This window comes from Capsicum annuum, chromosome 10 (genome assembly GCF_002878395.1).
Source record: "Capsicum annuum cultivar UCD-10X-F1 chromosome 10, UCD10Xv1.1, whole genome shotgun sequence".
Classification (NCBI taxonomy): Eukaryota; Viridiplantae; Streptophyta; class Magnoliopsida; order Solanales; family Solanaceae; genus Capsicum; species Capsicum annuum.
In genome coordinates, this window is record NC_061120.1 from 221,056,876 (window position 1) to 221,079,167 (window position 22,292).

General features: G+C 35.8%; 3 protein-coding genes across 3 annotated transcripts; all 3 read right to left on the minus strand.

Moving 5' to 3' along the window:
* Positions 1–1,576: 1,576 nt before the first annotated feature.
* Positions 1,577–4,541, minus strand: LOC107844071 (probable disease resistance protein At4g27220). The gene is given in 2 exon segments (XM_047397549.1): positions 1,577–3,342; positions 3,345–4,541. Coding segments are annotated over 2 exon segments (2,532 nt in total). The 5' UTR covers positions 4,237–4,541; the 3' UTR covers positions 1,577–1,702.
* A 4,883-nt stretch (positions 4,542–9,424) lies between these two features.
* Positions 9,425–10,617, minus strand: LOC124887919. Its single transcript, XM_047397855.1, has 2 exons — positions 10,369–10,617; positions 9,425–9,562 (listed from the first exon to the last, which is right to left on the minus strand). The coding sequence occupies exons 1-2, from the start codon at positions 10,615–10,617 to the stop codon at positions 9,425–9,427; spliced, it is 387 nt and encodes a 128-aa protein (XP_047253811.1).
* Positions 10,618–11,580: 963 nt separating this feature from the next.
* Positions 11,581–22,031, minus strand: LOC107852400. Its single transcript, XM_016697441.2, has 8 exons — positions 21,604–22,031; positions 19,069–19,437; positions 18,735–18,994; positions 16,496–16,637; positions 15,623–15,994; positions 15,354–15,485; positions 14,183–14,311; positions 11,581–14,078 (listed from the first exon to the last, which is right to left on the minus strand). Exons 1-8 carry the CDS (start codon positions 21,724–21,726, stop codon positions 11,841–11,843), a joined length of 3,765 nt encoding a protein of 1,254 aa, XP_016552927.1. The 5' UTR covers positions 21,727–22,031; the 3' UTR covers positions 11,581–11,840.
* Between the last annotated feature and the right edge of the window lie 261 nt (positions 22,032–22,292).

A 22,292-nucleotide genomic window follows, 5' to 3' on the forward strand; every position in this document is an offset into this window, starting at 1 on the left:
AATTTGCCAGTTACCACTAATTTTTTATTAATTTATTAAAACTTTATCTATAACTCCATAAAATTGAAATGAAATAATGTTCATGTGACAAAAGAACGAAAAACTTTGAAAAATTTGGTATAGTTGATTTGGTTTGATTTTGATAAAAAGTAAACCAAAGCGTCCCATGTACACACAGTCCCTCTAACTATGCATTAGAATAGAGGCATATTTTGTAAGAAATTCCCAATGGCTACTCTATTATACTTCAAAAGAATTTCAAATTATAACTTGGAAAATACTTTACTAATTATAATTAAAAAGCACACACGATAAAGAACTAGGTATGTTGTATATAATTTTGAAAAATAGACATTCTCTTATATTATAAGAGGGAGAGAGCAGCTTCCGGTCATCCTGTTTGCCGATCATTTAGCTGCTTGCTTCGTGATTTTTTTACATCACCCTTAATTAATTATTATATGTCATTTATGTATTAGAAAATTACTAATATTTAATAAAACAAGTAAAATAGACATTCATGACATGTTTGCTGCAACTACTTCAACCGTAATTTTACTATATCACTTCTAATTAATTGAGTATTATAAGTCATCTAAGTATTAAAAAATTCATATTAAAAACTTATTGTAAAGTATCTAAATATTAACAAAAATTAATAATATTTAATGTCAAATTAACTTAATGTTTTATATAACGACAATCACTTCTTTTTTTCACAAGTATTTTTTATAGTAATTTTGTTATATTATTTCTAATTAGTTATTATAAGTCATTTAAGACATGTATGCTTTGCTGCTTCAATCGTGATTTTACTATGTCACCTCTAATTAATTATTATGGTCGTCGAAGTATTGTGTCAGTTAAATTGGAATAGAAGAAAAAATATTATAAATCACAAGAAGTAAGAAATTGAATTATTTAAAAAATATAATTGACTATCAATGCCACAAAATTTTAAACAAGGAGATTAACATATATTATTTGAAAATTACATACAAAAGTATTATAAATTACAATAGTTAACCATTTAAATATCTAAAAGCAATTAATCTGTTATATATTCCACAAAAATACATAAAAGTACTATAGATCACAATAATTAACAACTTAAAAAATTTTAAAAATATAAAATATTTGATTTACTCTCAAAATTATATCAGTGTTACTTAAATTGAAATAATTAAAAATATAATTAACTATCAATGTCAAAAAAATTTGGACAAGGACAGCAACATGCATTATTTTGAAAATTGCATAAAAAGTATTATAAATTACAATAGTTAACAACTTATAGTATTGCAAAAAAATTAATCTATATATTTCAAAAAATACTATAAATCACAATAATCAACAACTTAAAAAATCAAAAAGATATAAAATATTTAGTTGACTTTCGAAAGTATCTGTTATATATTTCAAAAAATACGTAAAAATACTATAAATTACAATAATCAAAAACTTAAAAAATTAAGAAATATAAAATATTTAGTTGACTCTCGAAAGTTTATCAGCCACTTAAATTGAAATAAAAAAAATTATAAATTACATTAATTAAAAATTTAAATTATTTTTAAAGTATAATTGAGCCACAAAATTTGAACAAGAACCGTAACATATTATAAATAGGTAATTCATAAATATGATTGCTCAAGTTAAAGCTAAAATATGTAATTCATAAAAACCCTTCAAATAAAAACTTTTACATGTAGAAGCAAACCTTTTCATTAAAAAGGGGATTTAAGTCGGTGATAGCATTGTTGTCTGTAGGCCAGAAATTTTGGAACTCTGTTAATCCCCAGAAATTCATTTCCCGTAACAGAGGGAACTCAATGCCCTCAACGGTGTCACTGCAAAAGTGTGTGAAGCAGCCCAGATTATCAAGCTCAAGCCTTTCGAGTCTGGTGAATAGAATATTATTCAGACAGTGGAAATTCAATAAATCACAATCAGCCAGCCTGAGATCTTTCACATTCTGCAACTCGACCAATACGTTCTTCGAGCCCTTCCCTCTTGAACTTACAAATTCGCTATTCCTCAGCAGGAGGCGGATCCAATCACCCAATTGGGTGCTCTCGGTGACGTCTAGAGCGATAATCTTGTTGTAAGGTTTCATGATTGAAGTATACAGGAAGCCTCCACCCACTTTAAGAGCGTACCGTGTCAACTTGGAGGAAAGGCCCAAGTTACTGTAAATCACATCTACGGAACATTCATCAAATGTCAGTGCAGTCAATCTCGATAAGGATTCCAGTTCCGTCAAGGTGGAGTAACTACAATCTTCTACTTCCAGCATGTGTAGTTCCTCCAATCGAACTAGTTTTGACAAGACCCCTGGTGAAATCCTCATACGTCCACTCCACCAAGGATTCCAATACTCTAACACAATTAGATTGGTCAAGTTTCTTATCTCCACTGAAAGCTCCTCTAAGTAAGAATCTCTGATGCTGAGAATTTCTAAGGTGACAAGTTCACCAATAATGGATATGTCATCCAATCTTAAATTACTCAGATATAGCGTCCTCAGATTTGACAACCTCTGAATGGATGATGGAAAGGGCAGAATGGAGTTTCGATCATATCCACTCAGGCTTAAGACATTGAGACCACTCATTCCATCAAAAAAATCATCCTGTAATTTGAAACCATCTTCGAAACAGAGTTTTAACACCAGAAGCTTCAGTCGTGGGCAAGATATTGGTTTATGAAGTTCATCAAATTCACTTGCAACAATTGACATGTGACTGTATTGCTCGTAAGAGTCTTTTCTTGGGAACTCTTTTGAGGTCACATCATGACTTACCATAAAAATATGATCGCCCTCAGATACAATGTCCATAGCCACGTCACGGACCACATCATGCATTTTGACATAATCTTTGTCTGAACCTTGGGATAGCAAGAAACTATCTCTGAGTGTTTCTAACAGAAGACACACCATATCTCTTGCATGTTTCATATCTTTTACAGTTTTAGAAAAGATGTGAAGCCCCACTCCATATGTAAGTAATTCTCCAGTCCAAATATCACTGTCTTCTTGAAACAAAGAACAGAGCAAAAACAGATACCTGACTTTATGACTTTCCAAGAAATCATAGCTTAGCTTCAGATGTTTATATACCTCTATGTCCATTCCATAGATATTTCTTGGTTCTGCATCCTGCAATTGTTTAAGGGCAGCCTCCCACGAAGGTGTGGCTTTGCCCTTTAGCGCTCCTGCAACAGTAACAATTGCAAGCGGCAGCCCCTTGCATTCATTGGCAACATCTTTTGCTACTTCAGGAAGAGAGGGATTGTCAGCTGAATAACTGGACTTCTGGCTAAAAAGGACCCATGCTTCTAGATTCCAACATCTACAATCTTCTGAGCATCCATATTGACACAAACATCTTGGCGGCGTGTCGTCGATGCCACTATGCACCGATAGTTGTGGTTGCTACCCGTGGGAATTCCAACTCTCTTTAGATCAACAACCATCCAAACATCATCCAGAATTACAAGGACGCGGCTGTCCTTCTGCATTAACCTTGCACGCAGCCGATCTCCACGCTGTAACAAATCGTCCCCTTCTAATGTCAGACCGACTCCTCGGGCCATCCCACCCTGTATTTTTTTAATGTCTTGTTGTTGACTGACAGTTACCATGACAACATCATTAAACAACCCTTCTTGTTTTGCCCTTGCTCTTACTTTCTCAGCCAGTGTTGTTTTACCAACACCTCTCAAAGCTTCCATGACCTCTTCCGCCTTCTGTTTTCTAGAGTCGAACTCCCCATTACTGTTACTAGGTATAGCTTCAATTTCAACTGCAGATGGTGCTGGACAGGATAAAGGAGCATAATCTTTGCCTTCCTTTTGAAGATCATTCATAGCCAGTACAAATTTCTTAGCTTTCCTGCTCAGCGAGTGACGTGACTTCAAGTTTGGACACCAACCGTAGAAGCAACCTCTTTCAACCTCAACCCTACGTCCTAGTACAACCTTCACCTCAGCAGTAGTTCCATCAACACTAGTTAACCAATTCTCAACATAGGGTGGCAAGCATTCTGAGTTTCTCTCGGTAGCATCCTTTCTGTGTTGCACCCCATTTCTGATACCTTTCAGCTTCCTATTTTCAATTTCCAAAGATGTGATGTTGCGCCTATAGTAAATCACATACCCAATCTGTCGCGCAACTGGCAGTATCAAATGTTCTGCGACTGGGCTCAAAATCGCAGTTACGATTTCCATAGCCATCTCCTTAATTAATTCTTCACTGGCTAGTCTAATAAAGAAAAACAGCCTCTTGTGTCTTTCCCTAGATCCTCTCAAGTTTGAATTGTACAAAAAAAAAATTCTTTTGTGGACTAGATTTACAAGGAAACAATGGTAGGAGAAAATGAGTGCTGAGGAGGAATGGAGCAAGTAGATGAAATTTGTTGGAGTAAAAATTGGTCGAAAAAAACTAGAAAGTGAATACAAGAGAGGAAAAGCAAAAAACTTGAGAGTGAATACAAGAGAGGAAAAAGCTTGAGAGTGAACACAAAGATAGGAAAATGAAAGCTAATAATTGATGTACTACTATTAACTCTACCCTACATAGATCTGTTACTATTTTGAAAGCAACGAACTAGAGATTAGCATCCAGTACCCCTCAAACTATAGTTAAAGTTGCTACGATACACTCCAAATTCACATGGATGCTATTACCTCTAAACTCAATTTTAGTGTATTTTTGTCACACTTTTGTGCTGAGACGACACCTTTATTACATAAAATGAGGCCCTTGTCAAAGGTATAACATCAGCTAAAAAGGATGACAAAAATATACTAAAATTGAGTTCATGAGTAATAGGACCCCTGTAAAATTAGAGTGTGTCGTAGCAAATTTGGTCGTAGTTCAAGAGTACTAGATGCTTTACTTCAATGAATTATAAACAAGAAACACATGTTTGTCTTTTAACATTGATCTATAGTGCAATATAACCTAAACTTTCTGGTAGTTTTAGAATAGATGTTTTACAAAAACTATAATAAAAGTGTCTGCTTGCAAAAAAAAAAAAAAATTGAAAAAATGTAAATTCAAACTGGTAATGTTGAGCTTATACAACTGATATCTATTCTCCTTGCAAAACATGTGTCACACCTGGAGTCTACATCCTGGGTGTCAGAACCAACACTCGATATCATTGATGGCCCCAACGTACCCATAACGTGGCATAACATAGAAACACACAATAATGGAGAATGGTAATACGACGATGAAAAAGGGAAGCTGATACATTAAAGTTCTCGCTAAGAGTTCCAACACAAGGGTATATTGTGCGTAATTTTACCTTGCATTTTTGTAAGGAGTTGTTTCCAAAGCTTAAAACCGTGACCCCCTGGTTATATGGCAACAATTTTACCAGTTACTCGAAAACTCCCTAGTAATACAATGAAAGGTGAAAAAGCTGGAATAGTTGTAGTGGTGATTAGATAATACTCCCTCCGTGTGGTCTTAGGCATGTCACGTGGAAAGTAAAAAGTAAAAAAAGTTGTTAAAATAGAAAGAGGTCATTTTTTAGTAGTGAAAATACAACATTCCCACTTCCTCTCTTTTTCCCCTTTCTCATTTGTTAATATTGCCTCTTGTAAAATAATATTGTTTATAACATTTCATAATGGCAGGCGCAGAAAAGTAGTAGTATATAAAAAGGAAAACTAATGTTTGCTTTTGGAATTTTCCTTCCAATGAAAGCAAAACATGCAATGGAGGTGGATTGTTTCAAAAAAGTTTGATTCCATATGGCAGAAAGAGAAAAGAAGTACATAAAAAGGAAAAGTAGTGTTTGCTTTTAGAATTTTCCCTCCAATTGATTGAGTCATTTGAGTCTTTAGTCATTATTTGTTTTATATTTAGTATTTTTATTTGTCTTTTTTTATTATTAATTTTGTAGATTGTGCTTAATATTATAATTTAATGTGTAAGATTAAAAGGATGTGAAAATAATAAAATTTAGAGCTAAAACAAATTAAAGACGAAAGATTATAAAAGAAAATTAAACAGAGAGCTTCATGAAATTAATTTATTAAAATAATCAAATATGACCCTGAATTTGAATGAAAAAAATGGCAAATCCAATAGTCTTCCATAGTAGTGGCACGACACGCAACTAGCTACAACAGTTCATTTTTATTTGTCTTAATCTATTTTGAACTCAATTAATTGGAGGTTTTTTCCTACACCTATAAATACTCTATAAAAAAAATTAATTTTTACATAACTTTTGGCCTAGAGAGAGCTAGAAGCCATTGTAAAGGTCAAAGAAAATTGATTTCATCTTTTCTTCTCCTTTATTATTTATTTTTACATTTTTCCTTGGATAATTTGCTGTAATTGCTCCATGTCTATATGGAGTTAAACTTCTCGTTTTAGTCTTCATTTCACATTCCAAAACACTATTTTTCTTCTTTATTTTCACTTCATTTTTCTATTTTGCGAAGAATTAAACACTATTTTTCTTCTTTATTTTCACTTCATTTTTCTATTTTGCAAAGAATTATCAGTCAGTCACACATATTTTGAAAATTCAATGGAGTAACACACACAAAAAATCAAAGTACTCATTAATTCCTATTTCGTGACACGTGGGGTAAAAGAAGAGGCATTTGCCTTACAAAAATAATGTGCAACATTTAATTGGTCGCTCAAATAGATGACACAGCCGATCACACATATTTCAAAAATTCATGGCCTAATACATACGAAAAAATGAAAATAATTTGCAGTTCAAAAATAATTTGCAGTTCCTACCTTTTTCATTTGTCATAAAACAGTTTATTACATCCACTTCTCTGAAGCAACCTTACTCATTTAATAGGTCATCATGAGCGTAGCCATGAATTTTCAGCCAAAAATCATTATGATGCACCTATTCCTAGAATTTTATAGGCTAACACACAGAAAAAACTGAAATAATCTGCTTTGTCCTAAATTAGGCTACGTTCGCCTCTCTGAAGCAACCTTTATCATTTAATAGGTCGTCACCGGTGTAGCGATGAGTTTTTTGTAAAAATAAATTTTGACGAACCTGTCCTAGAAATTCATATGCTAACACAAATGAAAAAATTAAAATAATTTGAAATTCATGCTTTTTTCGTTCATTTGTCCTAAAAAGGGCTAGTTCACCACTCCAACGTAGCCCTTATCATTTAATAGGTCATCACAGGTGCAACTATGAATTTTCCCTCCAATGTGCTAGTACTCACAAAAAAATTGAAATAATCCTTAGTTCATGTTTCGGGACATGTATGGAGTAAAACAATCTATGTTCACCTTTCAAAAAGAATGCACAATCGTCACAACTGCACCCATGAAATTTTAGCTCAATCAGAGTTCGTCACACATATTTCAGAATATTCATGGGTTTACACATATTACATACCGAAATAATCCTTTAACTCCTTTTTCATGACACGTATGGAGTAAAAAAGTTAAGCCAGACCTCCAATAATAATGTGCATTATTTAATAAGTCGATACGAACGGCCTATAAAATTTTAGCTCAAATAGAGTTGGTCGCACATATTTCAAAAAATTCATGAATCAATACATACGAAAGATAAAATAATCCTAATTCTTGTTTTGTGACATGTATAGAGTAAAAAAAAAGAAGCTACATCTGCCTATTAAAAATAGTTTGCACCATTTAATAAGTCATCGCAGATAGACCCACAAATTTTTTGCTCAAAAGAGATGGTCACACATATTTCGAAGAATTCGTAGTTAAGGGATTAATTATCTCACCATTTATGTCTTAACGACGAGATAAGTTATTCCATAAATATGGTGAAATAACTAATCTATATTAATTATTTTGGGTTAACTTTTTCCCAATCAAATGACCCCTAAAAGTATGTTTTTCTGAATTTTTTATAAGTTTAAGTGACAACAAATTCACCATCAGGCTATCACTAAAATTAATCAAATTTTTTAAAAACTTTTAGTGACAATAAAAGCGCCACAAAGAATTGTAACTAAAAGTATATATTTCATTTTTTTTTATGTTTTACTGATAACAGAGTCGCCACCAAAAATTGTCACTGAAAATATATTTTTATTAGTTAGTTACAACAAAATCGCCACAATACCTGTCACTAGAAGTATACGAATTTTATATAAGTTTTAGTGACACCAAAGTCATCGCCAATACCTGTCACTAAAATTAAATTTTTCCGAAATATTTTTAATTTTAGTGACGACAGAGTCGCCACAAATACTTGTCACTAAAAATATTTTTTCCCGAATCTTACAAATGCTTTAGTGACGACAGAGTCGCCACAAAGACTTGTCACTAAAAGTACATTTTTCCAAATTTTATTTAAGTTTTAGTGACAACAAAGTCACCACCAATACCTGTCAGTAAAAGTATGTTTTCCAGATTTTTATAAGTGTTAGTGACAACATAGTCGCCACCAATCCTGTCACTAAAAGTATATTTTTTATATGTTTTAGTGACAACAAAGTCGCCACAAATACTTGTCAGTAAAAGTATATTTTTCCGATTTTTTTATAAGTTTTAGTGACAACAAAGTCACCACAAAATACTTGTCACTAAAATGATATATTTTCTGAATTTTATATTTGTTTTAGTGACAACAAAGTCGCCACAAATACTTGTCACTAAAACTATATATTTCAGAATTTATACAAGTTTTAGTGACAACACAGTCGCCACCAAAAACTGTAAGTAAATGTATATTTTTAAAAGTTTTAATAACAACAATGTCTCCACAAATTCATGTCACTAAAAGTATATTTTCCCGAATTTTATACAAGTTTAAGTGGCACCAAAGTCGCCACTAATACCTGTCACGAAAAGTATATTTTTTTCCGTAATTTTTATAAGTGTTAGTGACAACAAAGTCGCCACAAATTCTTGTCACTAAAAGTATATTTTCCTGAATTTCTGATAAATTTTAGTGACAACAGAGTCGCCACCAAAAGCAGTCACTAAAATTATATTTTTTATAAGTTTTAGTTACAACAAAAAGTTGCAGTAAAGTATATTTTTCAGAATTATCTAACTGAAAGCATACACATCACCACGAAGAAAAAATTCCAAGATACACGCATAGTACTACAACTAATAGTAAGGCTGTAACAAAGCATCCCTATCAACTAGTTAAAACTTGATCCAACGATCTAACATGCATATCCTCACTATGTCGTAACTACCATGTCTTGTTTAATCACCTCTCTTCAATACTTCCTCGACCTATCTCTACCCCGCCTGAAACCATCCATAGCCAACCTCTCTCACCTCCATAATGAGGCATCTATACCCCTCCTCATCACGTGCCCAAACTATCTCAACCTCACTTTCTGCTTCTTATTTTCCACAGAAGTCACCTCCATTTTCTCCCGAATACTTTCATTTCTAACCATATCTCCACTAGTAAGTCTACATCCACTTCAACATCCTCATTTTCGCCACCTTCAACTTTAGGATGTGAGAGTTGTCTGGCCAACACTTCGTTCCATATAGCACGGTCGAGTGGACTGCCACTCCGTAAAACTTGTCTTTAAGCTGAGGAGGCACCTTCTTAACATACAAAAATTTAGAGACGAGACTTCATTTAATCCATCCTGCCCCAATATGATGTGTGACATCCTCATCTATCTCTCCATTACTCTGGATCATAGACCCAAGATTCTTGAAACTATCTCTCTTTTGAATAGCCTGAGAATCCAGATTCACTAACATCATCCTCATGCGTCAAATCAATGAACATGCACTCCACATATTCCGTCTTAGTTCTGCTCAATCTGAACCCTTTAGACTCCAGGTTTGCCTCCTAACCTCTAATCTAATATTAACTCTTCTCCGAGTCTCATCAATCAAAACTGCATCATCTGCAATAACACACTATGGCGCCTCCCCTTTAATTAATATGCTACGTCAAAACATCCATCACCAAGGCGAATAAAAATGGAGTAAGAGTAAATCCCTGGTGTAACCCGATCAAAATGGGAACTCCTCCCACCATCCTCACACGAGTCTTCACTCCGTCATACATATCCTTAATCAATCTAATGTATGACACAGGGACACCTCCAGCCTTTAAGCACCTCCAAAGAACCTCCCTAGGGACTTTATCGTACGCCTTCTCAAGGTCGATGAACACTATGTGTAAGTCCCTCTTCCTCTCCCTATACTGCTCCACTAATCTCCTCACGAGTCGAGTAACCCGACATAAAATTGAATTGATTCTCAGAAATAGACGTGATCCTCCTCAACCTTAGCTCGACCACCCTCTCCCAAACCTTCATAGTGTGACTCAACAACTTAATACTGTTATAGTTGTTACAACCTTGTATGTCACCCTTGTTCTTGTATAAAGGTACCATCATCCTCCATCTCAACACCTTGAGCATCTTGAAAATATCATTGAACAACTCAGTCAGCCACCCTATACCTGCTCTGCTCGTGCACTTCAAGAGATCCATCGGGATCTCATTTAGCCCAGTCGCCCCACCCCTACGCATCCTACAAATAGCCCCCTTGACCTCCTCAACCTTTATACATCTACAATAACTGTAATCGCAACACCCCTCTGAGTATTCCAACTCCCCTAGCACAAGGCCTTTTTCCATCGTCATTCAAGTGTTTATGGAAATAAGGTTGTCACCTCCTCCTAATGAGGATGTCCTCCACCAATTCTCTGTCATGCTTCCACTTAATGCACTTCACTTGATCAAGGTCACAGATATACTGTTCCCTAGCTTTGGCAAGCTTATACATCCTCTTTTTCCCGCCTTTCTCCTCTAATTCCGCACACAAGCTTTCAAATGTTCTTGTTGTTTTAGCCACCGTAATCGCTAACTTAGCTTCCTTCCTAACTAACTTAAACATGGTAAAAAGGATTTTCTTATATGGTAAGCACCCTTTACCTTCAACTTCAGAGGGGTAGGAGAAAAAAAATGCGGATACACAACTTCTAACTTCCAAATACATTTTTCTACTTCAGAAACTCAATGAATTCAGACGTTGAAGCTTTAAACTAACTTTTCAAATAAAGTTTTATATATTTAAAAATTATGTAAAAAGTAACATAAATCACACATCAACAACATACCTAGTATATTCCCACAAAGTGGGATCTAAGAGGATAAAGCATGTGTGGTCCGCACCAGTTATCACTACCTCATAAATGAGGTCGAGAAGCTGTTCCGATAAACCTCCGGTTCAGGACAAATCACAAAATTAAAAACTGCATAAAATATGTAGAGGCATATAAAGAAAATCCAATCAGAGAAAGCTTCGCCGATTCCGAAGTTCTAACTGTGCCACACAAATTAGAAGGGAGGGAGGGAATATCTACATCTTGTTGATATTCTTCAAAGAATACATCTCTGTATGCACTTGCTCAATGATTTGCAGAATATATACATGATACTCCCTGTGATAGCTAGACAATAACCAAACAAGAGTGCTAAAATTCCAAACAAACAAGTAACGAATCTAAGCAAATTTTTCACAAGTACTGTACTAAAAACATAATCCATGGTATTGAGCTTCTAAATATAAGGGATATCTTGCTAAACCAAACACCACAATAGTCTGTAAAGACAATCCTCATTGCATCAAGAAAACTTGAAATATATAGCATCTTCTCAACTCAGCCTTTACTCTCCTTACATCAGGAAAAACAACTAAAATAACTCAAAGCAAATCAAACCATAAAAGTAAATCATGACAACAGGGTAAAAATTTTCCTGAGGTGGATTATTGTGCACCAAAATTACAAGTACCCAAACTTCCATGACTCAGCAGAGAATAGAAACTGAAATCTCAGGCAGGCAGCCCACCTCCTTGTCTATCTAACTATATCAGAAAAGGGAAACTCGATTCGATTTGCAAATGGGTTGTACTCTTCAATGGGTTCTTTCTTATTGCAGCCACTGTCACCCGCAATGTGATTGGTTGTCATATTTGAAGATATGTTCCTCACAATACCTTCTTTTAAGGAGAAAGGATCGGGTGTGAAGGAGAAAAGAGAGAAGCCGGAATTTCTAGACTCCTCATTTTCACCGGATCCAACGGTCGTTGATTTCTCCATGGCGTGCTGTCCTACTGGAGCCATCCTTTGCACATTAGCTTCGTGATGGGGATCTTTCAACCTACCAACTGTTGAAACTTTGACATTTTCCTTGGAACAGCTGTCATTGGTTGGAGCAACAGACTGAAAAACAGGCACGTGAGCAGGGTTGATGGGTGGAGGGATCAGATGTTGCAAGGCACCGTGCTGCATGAAATGGGTATTTGCGTTTAAACCATATGAAAATGGACTGGCAAATACATAATGGCTTGGATGAGGAAATGGCATGAACCCATTTGCAGGAGCAGTCGCCCAAGAAGGTGGAGCTTGATAATAGTAGTCCATTGCAGGAACTTGAAACCTTGGGAAGTGCGTGCCTTGATTGTGGACTGGTGGACGGAAGGATTGAGGCCGCATGCCAAGAGTCCCATTCACATTTGCATTTGCCGAAGCAGCTGTGGTAGGGAAACTTCCCACAGTAGTTGTTCCTCCAGAATTTGGTGTCAGGGAACTGACATCCTCACTTCTATCAGTAGCATTTATTTTACCTTGTGCAACTTCGTAGCATTCAACAAAACCATTCTGCGTAATTTCAGAAGTTTCTCTTCCTTCAGAGTTTTTGCTGCAATCTTCTGAATCTGATGTCGATGATGATTCTGAATTATGAAGATTTGAAAAGGACGTAGCACTGTCTCCCTCACTAAGGCAGGATGAGCAATTATCAGAATTAGAAGAGCTGCTTTGTGATAAACCCAAAGTCCTCTGAGAGGAAGACCTCTGCATCAGACATGAATCAACTTCATCTTCAGCCACTTCTTTCACATAACAAAGTGATTTATCTTCCAAGTGAAAACCATTTGTGCAGTCGCTTTTTGTTTCAGAACTAGACTTTTTAAATTCTTGAATGCCCTTTTCTTCATTTATCTGAAGAGGATTAGATACTCCCAAATTATTAGAAATAGAAGGTTCAGGATGCTTATAAATTCCACTGCTCTCACTCTGGAAAGTTGAAGATCTCAAGGTAACATCAGAGTCAGAGCTGCTCCTTGGATATTTCTTTCGTAATTCCATTGGTTCCCATACCTTCTTAGTAACAGATGAATCTCTGCTGGACAGATTATTGCGTATAGCCATTTTGCTTTTGGGTCTTGCACAATTTTCACGCACATATTCAACTTGATTATACTTGGTTCCATAGTAGGGCTTGCAGATATCTGATTCACATCCTGACTTATTCACAGGTTTATTGTTCCCGATTCCTCTGGGCATGTTTGGGTACAACTTCCCCCTGTCGTCAACGTGTGGGTTACAGCTGCAAACGGAGGAATCGTATCGGTCATACATCCTCATATTGGAACAATTTAACTTCTCCCCGAACTTGGAGGCACCATCTTTCATGCTGGATTTTGCAGCATTACTTCTTAATTGCTTATTTAACCTGTTGGTACTCCTTGAAGCTTCAAAGTTATCACAGCGATGTCTTGGCTCATATTTGCTCGCGGCACCTCCATTGCCTGAAACAACAGCAAACCGCCGTCCATCAAACCATTTCTGGCTTGAATCAGGTTCGAATTCTTTTCGAAATTTCAACCTCCCAGAATGTCTCACATGGTCAGTGGCAAATGAGTCATTCCCTTCATTCATATTAAATTCCTCAAAATAATCATCCGAGTGGATTTGCATACTTGGGTGATTATATCCATCCAAAAGTTGTTCATCTTCATCATTGGGGGATAGAGGGCTGGATAAATTAACTTCACCAGCTTCACTTACAGAGTCTGTGTTGCTCATCAGATTAGGCTCCTCATCAACATTAGGTGATGATTCCTCCTTTGAAACATCATCAGGGGCAGAATTACTTTCGTTTGAGTCACAACTTTTCTTCTCTCTGTCTTTTTCTTTTTCTCTTAATCTCTCCTTCCTCCGAAGCTTCTTTTCCTTTTCTTTTATCCTCCTCCTCTCCCTGCGTTCTTCTTCTTCGCGCTTTTCCTTCTCTTCTTCCTCGAGAAGTTTCATCTGAACAGATCATCAATGATTTAGAAATATACCTCTGAAAATTGGAAAATTGCGTAATAATCCTACAAGTAGAACTTTTAACACCAGAATTTAATTGCTTATACCTGCTTTTCTAAAGTAATAATCTCCTTGCAGGCAACATGAATGCGCTCCTCCAGCAACTTCAATGCAAGACATACAAATATGCTATGTGCATTTTGCCTTGCAGTTCCTTCTCTAAAAGCTTTTTCAACCTGCAGATAATTAGACTGTCAAAACACTTTCAAGCACCACAATGACCGAAAAATGAAATCTAATTGTCTAAGAAAATCTCAGTCCAAGAAATGGAGATCTCAACTTCCCAAGGCAGCTTCATTTAATTGTCGAATATATCAGAGCAGAACCCCATCACAGAAGGAATGAAGAACCATACTTGCAAAGACAAGTGTAGGATATTAAAGAGACAAAGCTCTACATTACATTGTTTAAAGATTCGGAATTTTAGAAATACCAAAGAAAAACAAAGATTCGCTTTCCCAATACAAGTTATTAACTGAATTAAGCATAAAAAAAATCTAAAACCCCAGACAACGTTATACACAATGCACCCCTTACTCAGTCTCTTCAAACCCTTTGCAAGTGGATTCAGTGGAGAAATTTTGTTAGGAATACTGCCCAGTCATGAGTTTTAATAGGACGGCCAACCTCCACTTAAAAAGGTACTCTGTTCCAATTTGTTTGGTTTACTTTTCTTTTTAGTCCGTACCAAAAAGAATGGCTTTTTCCTTTTTTCGGCAACTCTTTAATTTCAACTTTCCATGTGGCATGTTTAAATCCACAGGATTATCAGATACTTTGGTACATTCTACATGTCATTAATTTAAAACCACAAGATCCAAAAATCGTCTTTAATTTCTTAAACGTTTTAAAGAATATTTTGGTACATTCTACATAAGCTTAGTTTAAAACCACAAGATCCAAAAATCATCTTTATTTTCTTAAAGTTCTCCGTTAAATCCAGACGAACAAATTGAAATGGAGGGAGTAACAACCAACCTCTACTTAAAGAGTCATATAGGTATATGATTGAATTTAACTACGCAGCATACTGGCAAAAAAGGATAGGAAGCACACTATAAAACTCTCTATTGCTTAAGTGGCATTCAACAAAGCAAAATCAGTATTTTATTCATGACTAAAACCAATTAAATAGGATCAAAGTAGAGCCACTCTAAAAGTAGCTAGACAGTTGACTGAGGCACCTGATTAATAACAACAGAAGCAAAGGAGACTTGCCTGCTCCTTAAAAATTACAGTTGCAGCATCTAGAAGAAATTCCCGAGCAAGTTCAGGACTCTTGGCATGTTTTTGAGGACGAGAGCATTCACCATCCAGTTCATTTCCGTCCTTGTCCATGGAATCCTCATCCTGAAAAGAAAACAACAAGAGACATCCCTAAGGTGAGAATTTCTGGCATAAAGAATATCATAGCATCCAAGGTTGCAATGATACACAAACATAGTGAAGACAGAGGCATGATTAATAAGCCTAACAAACTTGACAACCTCTTCTTCTTCAGCCTCTTCAGCATGCTCAAAGAACCTCCTAATGTTTTCCCCTCTTGTTATTGTAACAAAACCATCCCCAACCACAAGCCTGCAATGTACACATTGTTGCCCCTTCAATGCATGTGCTTTGACAGAAAGTTCGGTACATCTACCATCCAGCTTCCATGCCCGTAGCATGATATAGCAAGCATTGAAACCGCTCAAGTCTAGACCACTGACTTGCACTCTCCCACTCAAGCCAACATTTTCATAGTCCAGTATATCACATTTTCCTTCTCCAGTTCCAACTGCCCACTCAAAGTGATGATATGCCCCAAAGGTATCAATGAACGCCTGATGCCAATCAGCTACAATTGTATCGTGAGAAACCTGAACACAAGAGAGCAAAATGGCATTAATCTTGTTGGATATAACAGCCGCTTTCACTTTATCTGCACTAAGCTCCAGCAGTGGTAGCATAGTTTGATTGGTAGCATTAGTATCTTAGGCCTCGCTGTTCCACAGTTTTTGCTCTTCTTTAATTCAACATTTGGTGGGTAGCTGGGGTGATGTAGTGGAAGGGGGAAATTGGGGCAAGTGATTCACTCTCGAGTTTTTCACAACTGAAATACTATCAATGATATGATATGCAGAAATGACTATAAACCATAATGGTAACGATTTACTAATAATCCATGAATCTAAAAATTAAAAAGGTGGAAGAAAAAGTTAAAATCAGTTAAAAACTAAACGGTAAAAAAGCCAAATGCCAGTCGCCAATAAGATATGCATGCAAAAATGATATCAGGCGCAAATTTAGCAGTGCGTCCACTTCATAATTTGCACACCACATGAACAATGAAACAGATGAACTTGAAGAATTGATCACACCTCATACTGGAATGCTGCATCAGCAACACAAAACCAACTACTGCAATTTGGTTCTCTGCGCATGCGTTTCAATTCCTTCAACTCCTTGAATTCACGGATAACATTCCTTCTACAATCTCTACAAAACCTCTTGCTATCAAACCTGTGACAAGTAACAAACTGACAGAAGTTAATCATCTGACGGAATTGCCTTCAAGTACATTAGAGATATTAGGACGTTTCAAAATTCAGCACCAGGGAAACCAAAAGAAACCTGCAAACTGGAATCATTAGATAAAGGGGATAAGATCCCTGTTTTTACAATTTACAATAAGCAGTTAAAATCATTTTTTGAGTATCCTATATCGATAAAATATTAACTTTGCTAACACAGAGCAGGCAATTATAAAGATGTCCTGTCTAATTTTTCCTAGAATATAATATCACATCACAACCTGAACTTTTGAGTGAACTTCAACTTCCAGCATGGTAAAAAGTAGAACCAGACGGGCATATCATTGCTGATATTAAGTGAATAAGTCCATCAAGAAATTGTTATCTATGATTAAAAAGGTAAACGGTGATTTGATGCTTCAGGTCAGAAACAGTTTAGCTCTTGCACATTATCCCATTACTCTAGAGGCTTCTAGACCATGCCAGCGTAACTTCTTGAACCATAACAATGAATTCCAAATTATTTTCCCAACAACTGTACCACATTATATATAAACACACATTCCACCACTCTTCATTGGAAACAGTAAGACGCCAGTAATTCTATCACAACGTAAAAGTCATCTTCACCATTCCTGAAACCCAAATTGCAAAGAACGACCGCTACCAAAGACCTACAGTAACAAAAAAGATCATTTGCCGATGACACAGCACTTATGACTTGGCAGAATCCTAAACCCTACCACGACCTCATGTATCATGCAATTACTTCTCCAAACCACGATAACATATAGACAGAGAGAAGGCAAGGTATCTGATTGAACTTCATACAAAATTGAACCCATGGCAAACTAATATATGTGGGCTTAATATTGAAGATCAGGACATTCACTGACAGGCATCACGCAAATGAAAGAATATTTAGCTGCCAAATGCCTATATCCTTAAACTTGGGGAAGATAATTAAAGGCTAGTAATTCCCAAGCTCCAACAATAAAAAAGGAGGGTACTCTTTTTCTTTTTGATAACTGTGGTGCCCGGGCCGGCTTTCGCGCACCTCAACTAAAGGGAGGGGGGGTACTGCCATCATCTTTATATTTAATCTGGTTATATTCCCAACTTCTGTACAGAAAATAAACAAGTGCCAAGCAAGAGAAGATGTAGTGCACATAAGAAACTTAATGGAACTCTAATTATTGCATCCATCATCAAGTTAGTGACCAGGAGAGCTTCCAGTGCCAAGAAGAAAGTCCTTAATAAGCATAAACTTAGACAGCTTTACAACTGATTTCTTATTATTTTTCAAAAGGTCTTCGCCTAGCAAGATACTTCTAGTTCTCCCTCCACTTGGCTACGTCAGTAGGAAATTGGAGGAGTCTCTGCTTCGAAGGAAATAGTGGTTCAAAATCTTCATATACATCATCCATTTTGATAAGGAAAGGATTATAACAATAAAGCCTGACACTTCCAAAATTCAAGGCGGCAGAACAACATATATCACCCTGAACATACTCGAAGCAGGTACAGTCTCTAAAATAGGTAGCCGCTATTGAAAAATCACACCACCTGCATTTATTGGAGCTACCTTATTCAAGCTCTGTTATTCAATCTGGTACACATTATCAGGAGAAAGGACTCCATGTGCTATTGATGACTGAAGTATGATCCCTTTCAAGCAAGTGAAAATTGATCTTTTTTATACACTTCTCTATGTTTACCAGTCATTCGCCTTTTAGATAACTTACAACTCAAGTGAAATCCATCCTGAAACTCATCATATCTTGATTTCAACTTGGGTATGGTGCTCCAGTCAGTCATATGGCTTTTTAACTTAAAGAAGAGAAGTACTAAAACCAGACTTTGAATGGTACAAATCCAGAAGCCATCTGATCGTAGAGTCCATTGTTCTTCATTGGATGATTTGAAATAATTGAACCCCTCAATTAAACTTGCAATCCCAGATTTAATTACAATTACTAATTCAGCATATCTAATGTTTAAATTATATTTAATGGATAAGACGAACAGAGAGAATACTAGTAAGCTGTTAAACAAGAACAAGTTAAAGAAAGGGCCCCATACGCACCGGTACATGAGCCTTTCAATAAAGTCCTCTTCCTTCATTTTAAGAAGAGAATGCCGAGTCTCTTCGCCTAGGGCAGTCCAGAAGTCTACCAATGTGTCTACAGAAAGTCTGGTAGTATGAAGAGCACATGTTTCTCTTGTTCCATGCCCTCTGCCATATGTTGCCATCCCTTGGCTTATCCAACCCCTAGCACCCCCACCACAAGCATCAGGATAAAGCAGTTCTCTCTCTCGTTCCCTTGCACGTGAACAATCAAACACCTGATTCAAAGGGAAGGTCAGAAAAGAAATGACGAAAAGAAGGAAAAGATATTTATGACCTAAAATAACTTTACATTTTGAAGACCCTTCAGGGATTTGGTATATAGATAACAATCCAACAAGGTGAGCATCCCATCTCGTGTTGTGGTTAGACCTCCCCAAGGATGGACAGATGGATCTTGAACATCATACTCAGAACCTGTTGTTGCACGCAACTCTCCATCACATTGATCCTTCAAGGTCCTTACTCTGCTACAAGGGCGGTGAGCACCTGCATTCTCATGCTGCAAAGACTTCCCATACATAACAATTTGGAAAAAACCTTCAAGCAGTAATCCATTGCATCTAGAACAGTACATGTTCTTACGAGCTTGCTCAAAAAGGGTTTGTTTATCAATCCTTAGAAGCTTCTGCCGAGCTTGTGGTGATAGCTCACTCCAGAACTACAACACAACCAAGAAACCTTTTACATTTACTAGCTATTATAACCAAAACGATATTCCTGTTTGATACTAAAGCAACTAAAACTAAAGTAAAATAAAAATCAACATATGCCAAAAAAGAATAGGGTGAAGTTTGAGGTAACCAAGTTTTCTTTCCTTTAATCACCGATAAATCCCGTCAGTCGTGAGTTAACTGACCCAACTCTAATTGTTCTCACATGTTCGAAACTAGGGGAATTATGACCCGCCCCTCTACACTGCTCCATTTAAATACCAAATGCGTGTCAACGGGAAGGCCCAAACTCATGATGTGCACTCAATCCACACATTTCACGTTGCATCCCTACCACTAGATCAAAACCCTAGGGGCTTAAGGTAACCAACCCATCCCAGCAAAATACTATATAGCACTTAATTCATAGATGAACATCTCTCTAAATGTGCCGCTGCTGCATTTTGACTAATCTCACTTCGAATTATAATGACTGTTTGAGTGTGTATCGAACTGAACTAATCAGCAAAAGGGACAAGAGAAATAAGATAGGTTCGCAAGATTGATATGTAATTAACGGTAGTTTCATGAAAGCCTCTCTGATACAGATTCAGTGTAATATACAAACATTATCCAAAATTATTGAAAGTGATTAATTCAACCCCCTATTTTTTTATTGTGTCCAGCTTACATAACAATGACATTCTTTCCATTTTGGAACATATGAAATTTGTTCAAAACTGCTTCATTTTTACACAACTTTCACATTTCATTAAACAATTCAAATTGAACCCACTAATTTGATCTCTTCTCTACCAAAATAACCTTTTACCTACTATTACATTAATATTTTCTTCAATTACACCAAGTACACTTTATAAATCAAATTAACATCACAACTCCATGTCCAGTCAAATGCTCGCAACAAACAGTAGCTCATTAACCTATAAAACTCACTAACAACATTTACCGACAATTGCATAGCTCAATTAAAACCCATATGCATACATACATATACTTTCTATTGTTACCCCTCCTTAGGAGCTCCCAACCTTTTTGCTCCCTTGGCGACCCGTACTCACAACCTTAGGATTGGAGGCGAGGTTTGCTTACCATCCAAGCAACTACATATATCACTTGAAACTCCAGAAAACAATTAATCTCTCATAATCTTCAAACATAACTAAAAATTCACTAATCAAAACTCAACAAAAACAATAAACAGTAGAGTAGCTCATTAACCTGTAAACCTACAAACATGCACCAACAATCACCTAGCTCAATCAAAAAACCATCTACAGATATATTATTTTTATTTTTTATTTATTTTTACCCTTCCCTAGAAGCTCCCAACCTTTTTTGCTCCCATGGTGACTCGAACTCACAACCTTAAGGTTGAAGCCGAGGGGTACTTACCATCCGACCAACTACATATATCACTTGAAACTCCAAAAAACAATTAATCTCTCAAAAGAATCAACATAACTAAATTAAATGAATCAAAACTCAATAAACAGTAGCTCACTAACCTGTAAAACCTATAAACTACATTTACTGACAATCGCACAGCTCAATCAAAAACCACTGCGTATATACATTTTCTTAACCCTCCTTGGGAGCTCCAAACAGTTATGCTCCCCTGTGAGCCAGCAACTACATATATCACTTACAACTCCAGCAAACAATTAATTTCTCAAAAACTCCACACCTAACTAAAATTCACTAATCAAAACTCATCAAAAATAACCCCAAAAAACAATAAATTCAACAAAAAATATTCCCAAATTGTCAATAAAATCAAATTACTACCTTCTCAAGCTGATTATAACTAAAATTTCACTAACCAAAATCCATCAAAAACAACAAAAACAAATAAATTCAACAAAAAGTATTCACAAATTACCAATAAAATTGCTACCTTCTGCAGCTGATTATAACTAAAATTTCACTAATCAAAACTCACGAAAAAAACAAAAAGAAAATTAAATAAAAATCCAATACAGATTACTACCTTCGGAAACTGATTACAGCTAAAAATTTCACTAATCAATACTCATCAAAAACAACAAAAAAATCCAATAAAACTACTACCTTCTAAAGCTGATTAATACTAAAAATTTCACTAATAAAACTCAGCAAAAAAAAAAAAAAAAAAAAAACAATAAAATTACTACCTTCTGCAGCTGATTATAGCTAATATCCTCACGATGCTTTGACCAAAATCCACTACTCGATAACGATTTACTACAACCATTCTCATTTTCCTCATCATTTCTCTGCGCCGTTAACCCTGGCATTTTTCCACCTCCTTATCAATAATCAATCAATTCAACTTTCATCAATCAATCACAACCGTCCGATTCAATTTTTCCGAATTACCGATTCAATTTTAACCGATTTTCCCCCCAGTAATCATAGATCGAAAAATAAATCTAAAATTAAATCATATCAAAATCCGATTAATTAATTAAACCTTACAAATTAAAAAAAGGATCGAAGAAAATGGAGAATTTAGAGAGAGAAAAAAGGGGGAAAAGGGGAAATGAGAGATAGAGGTTTTCGCTTGATGAGATTTGGTGTGCAAATGTGTGTGTGTATGTGTGTATTTATGTATGTACCAAAAAAATGTTTGATTTTAGGGAAAGGGGAGAAACTAACATGTGGGATTTTTGGTAAGGATTGAAATTGCAAAAAATTGTGAAGGTTTGTTGTTTGATAGGAAAATGTCCAAAATAAAATTATCATCATATTGATTTTATGATATTGTAAGTGTGAAAAAGAAAAAACATTGATTTTATCTTTTGATTTGAGTCAGTTTGTACGTAAGTCGATTAATTTTATGAGGTATGTGGAATTTTGTGTT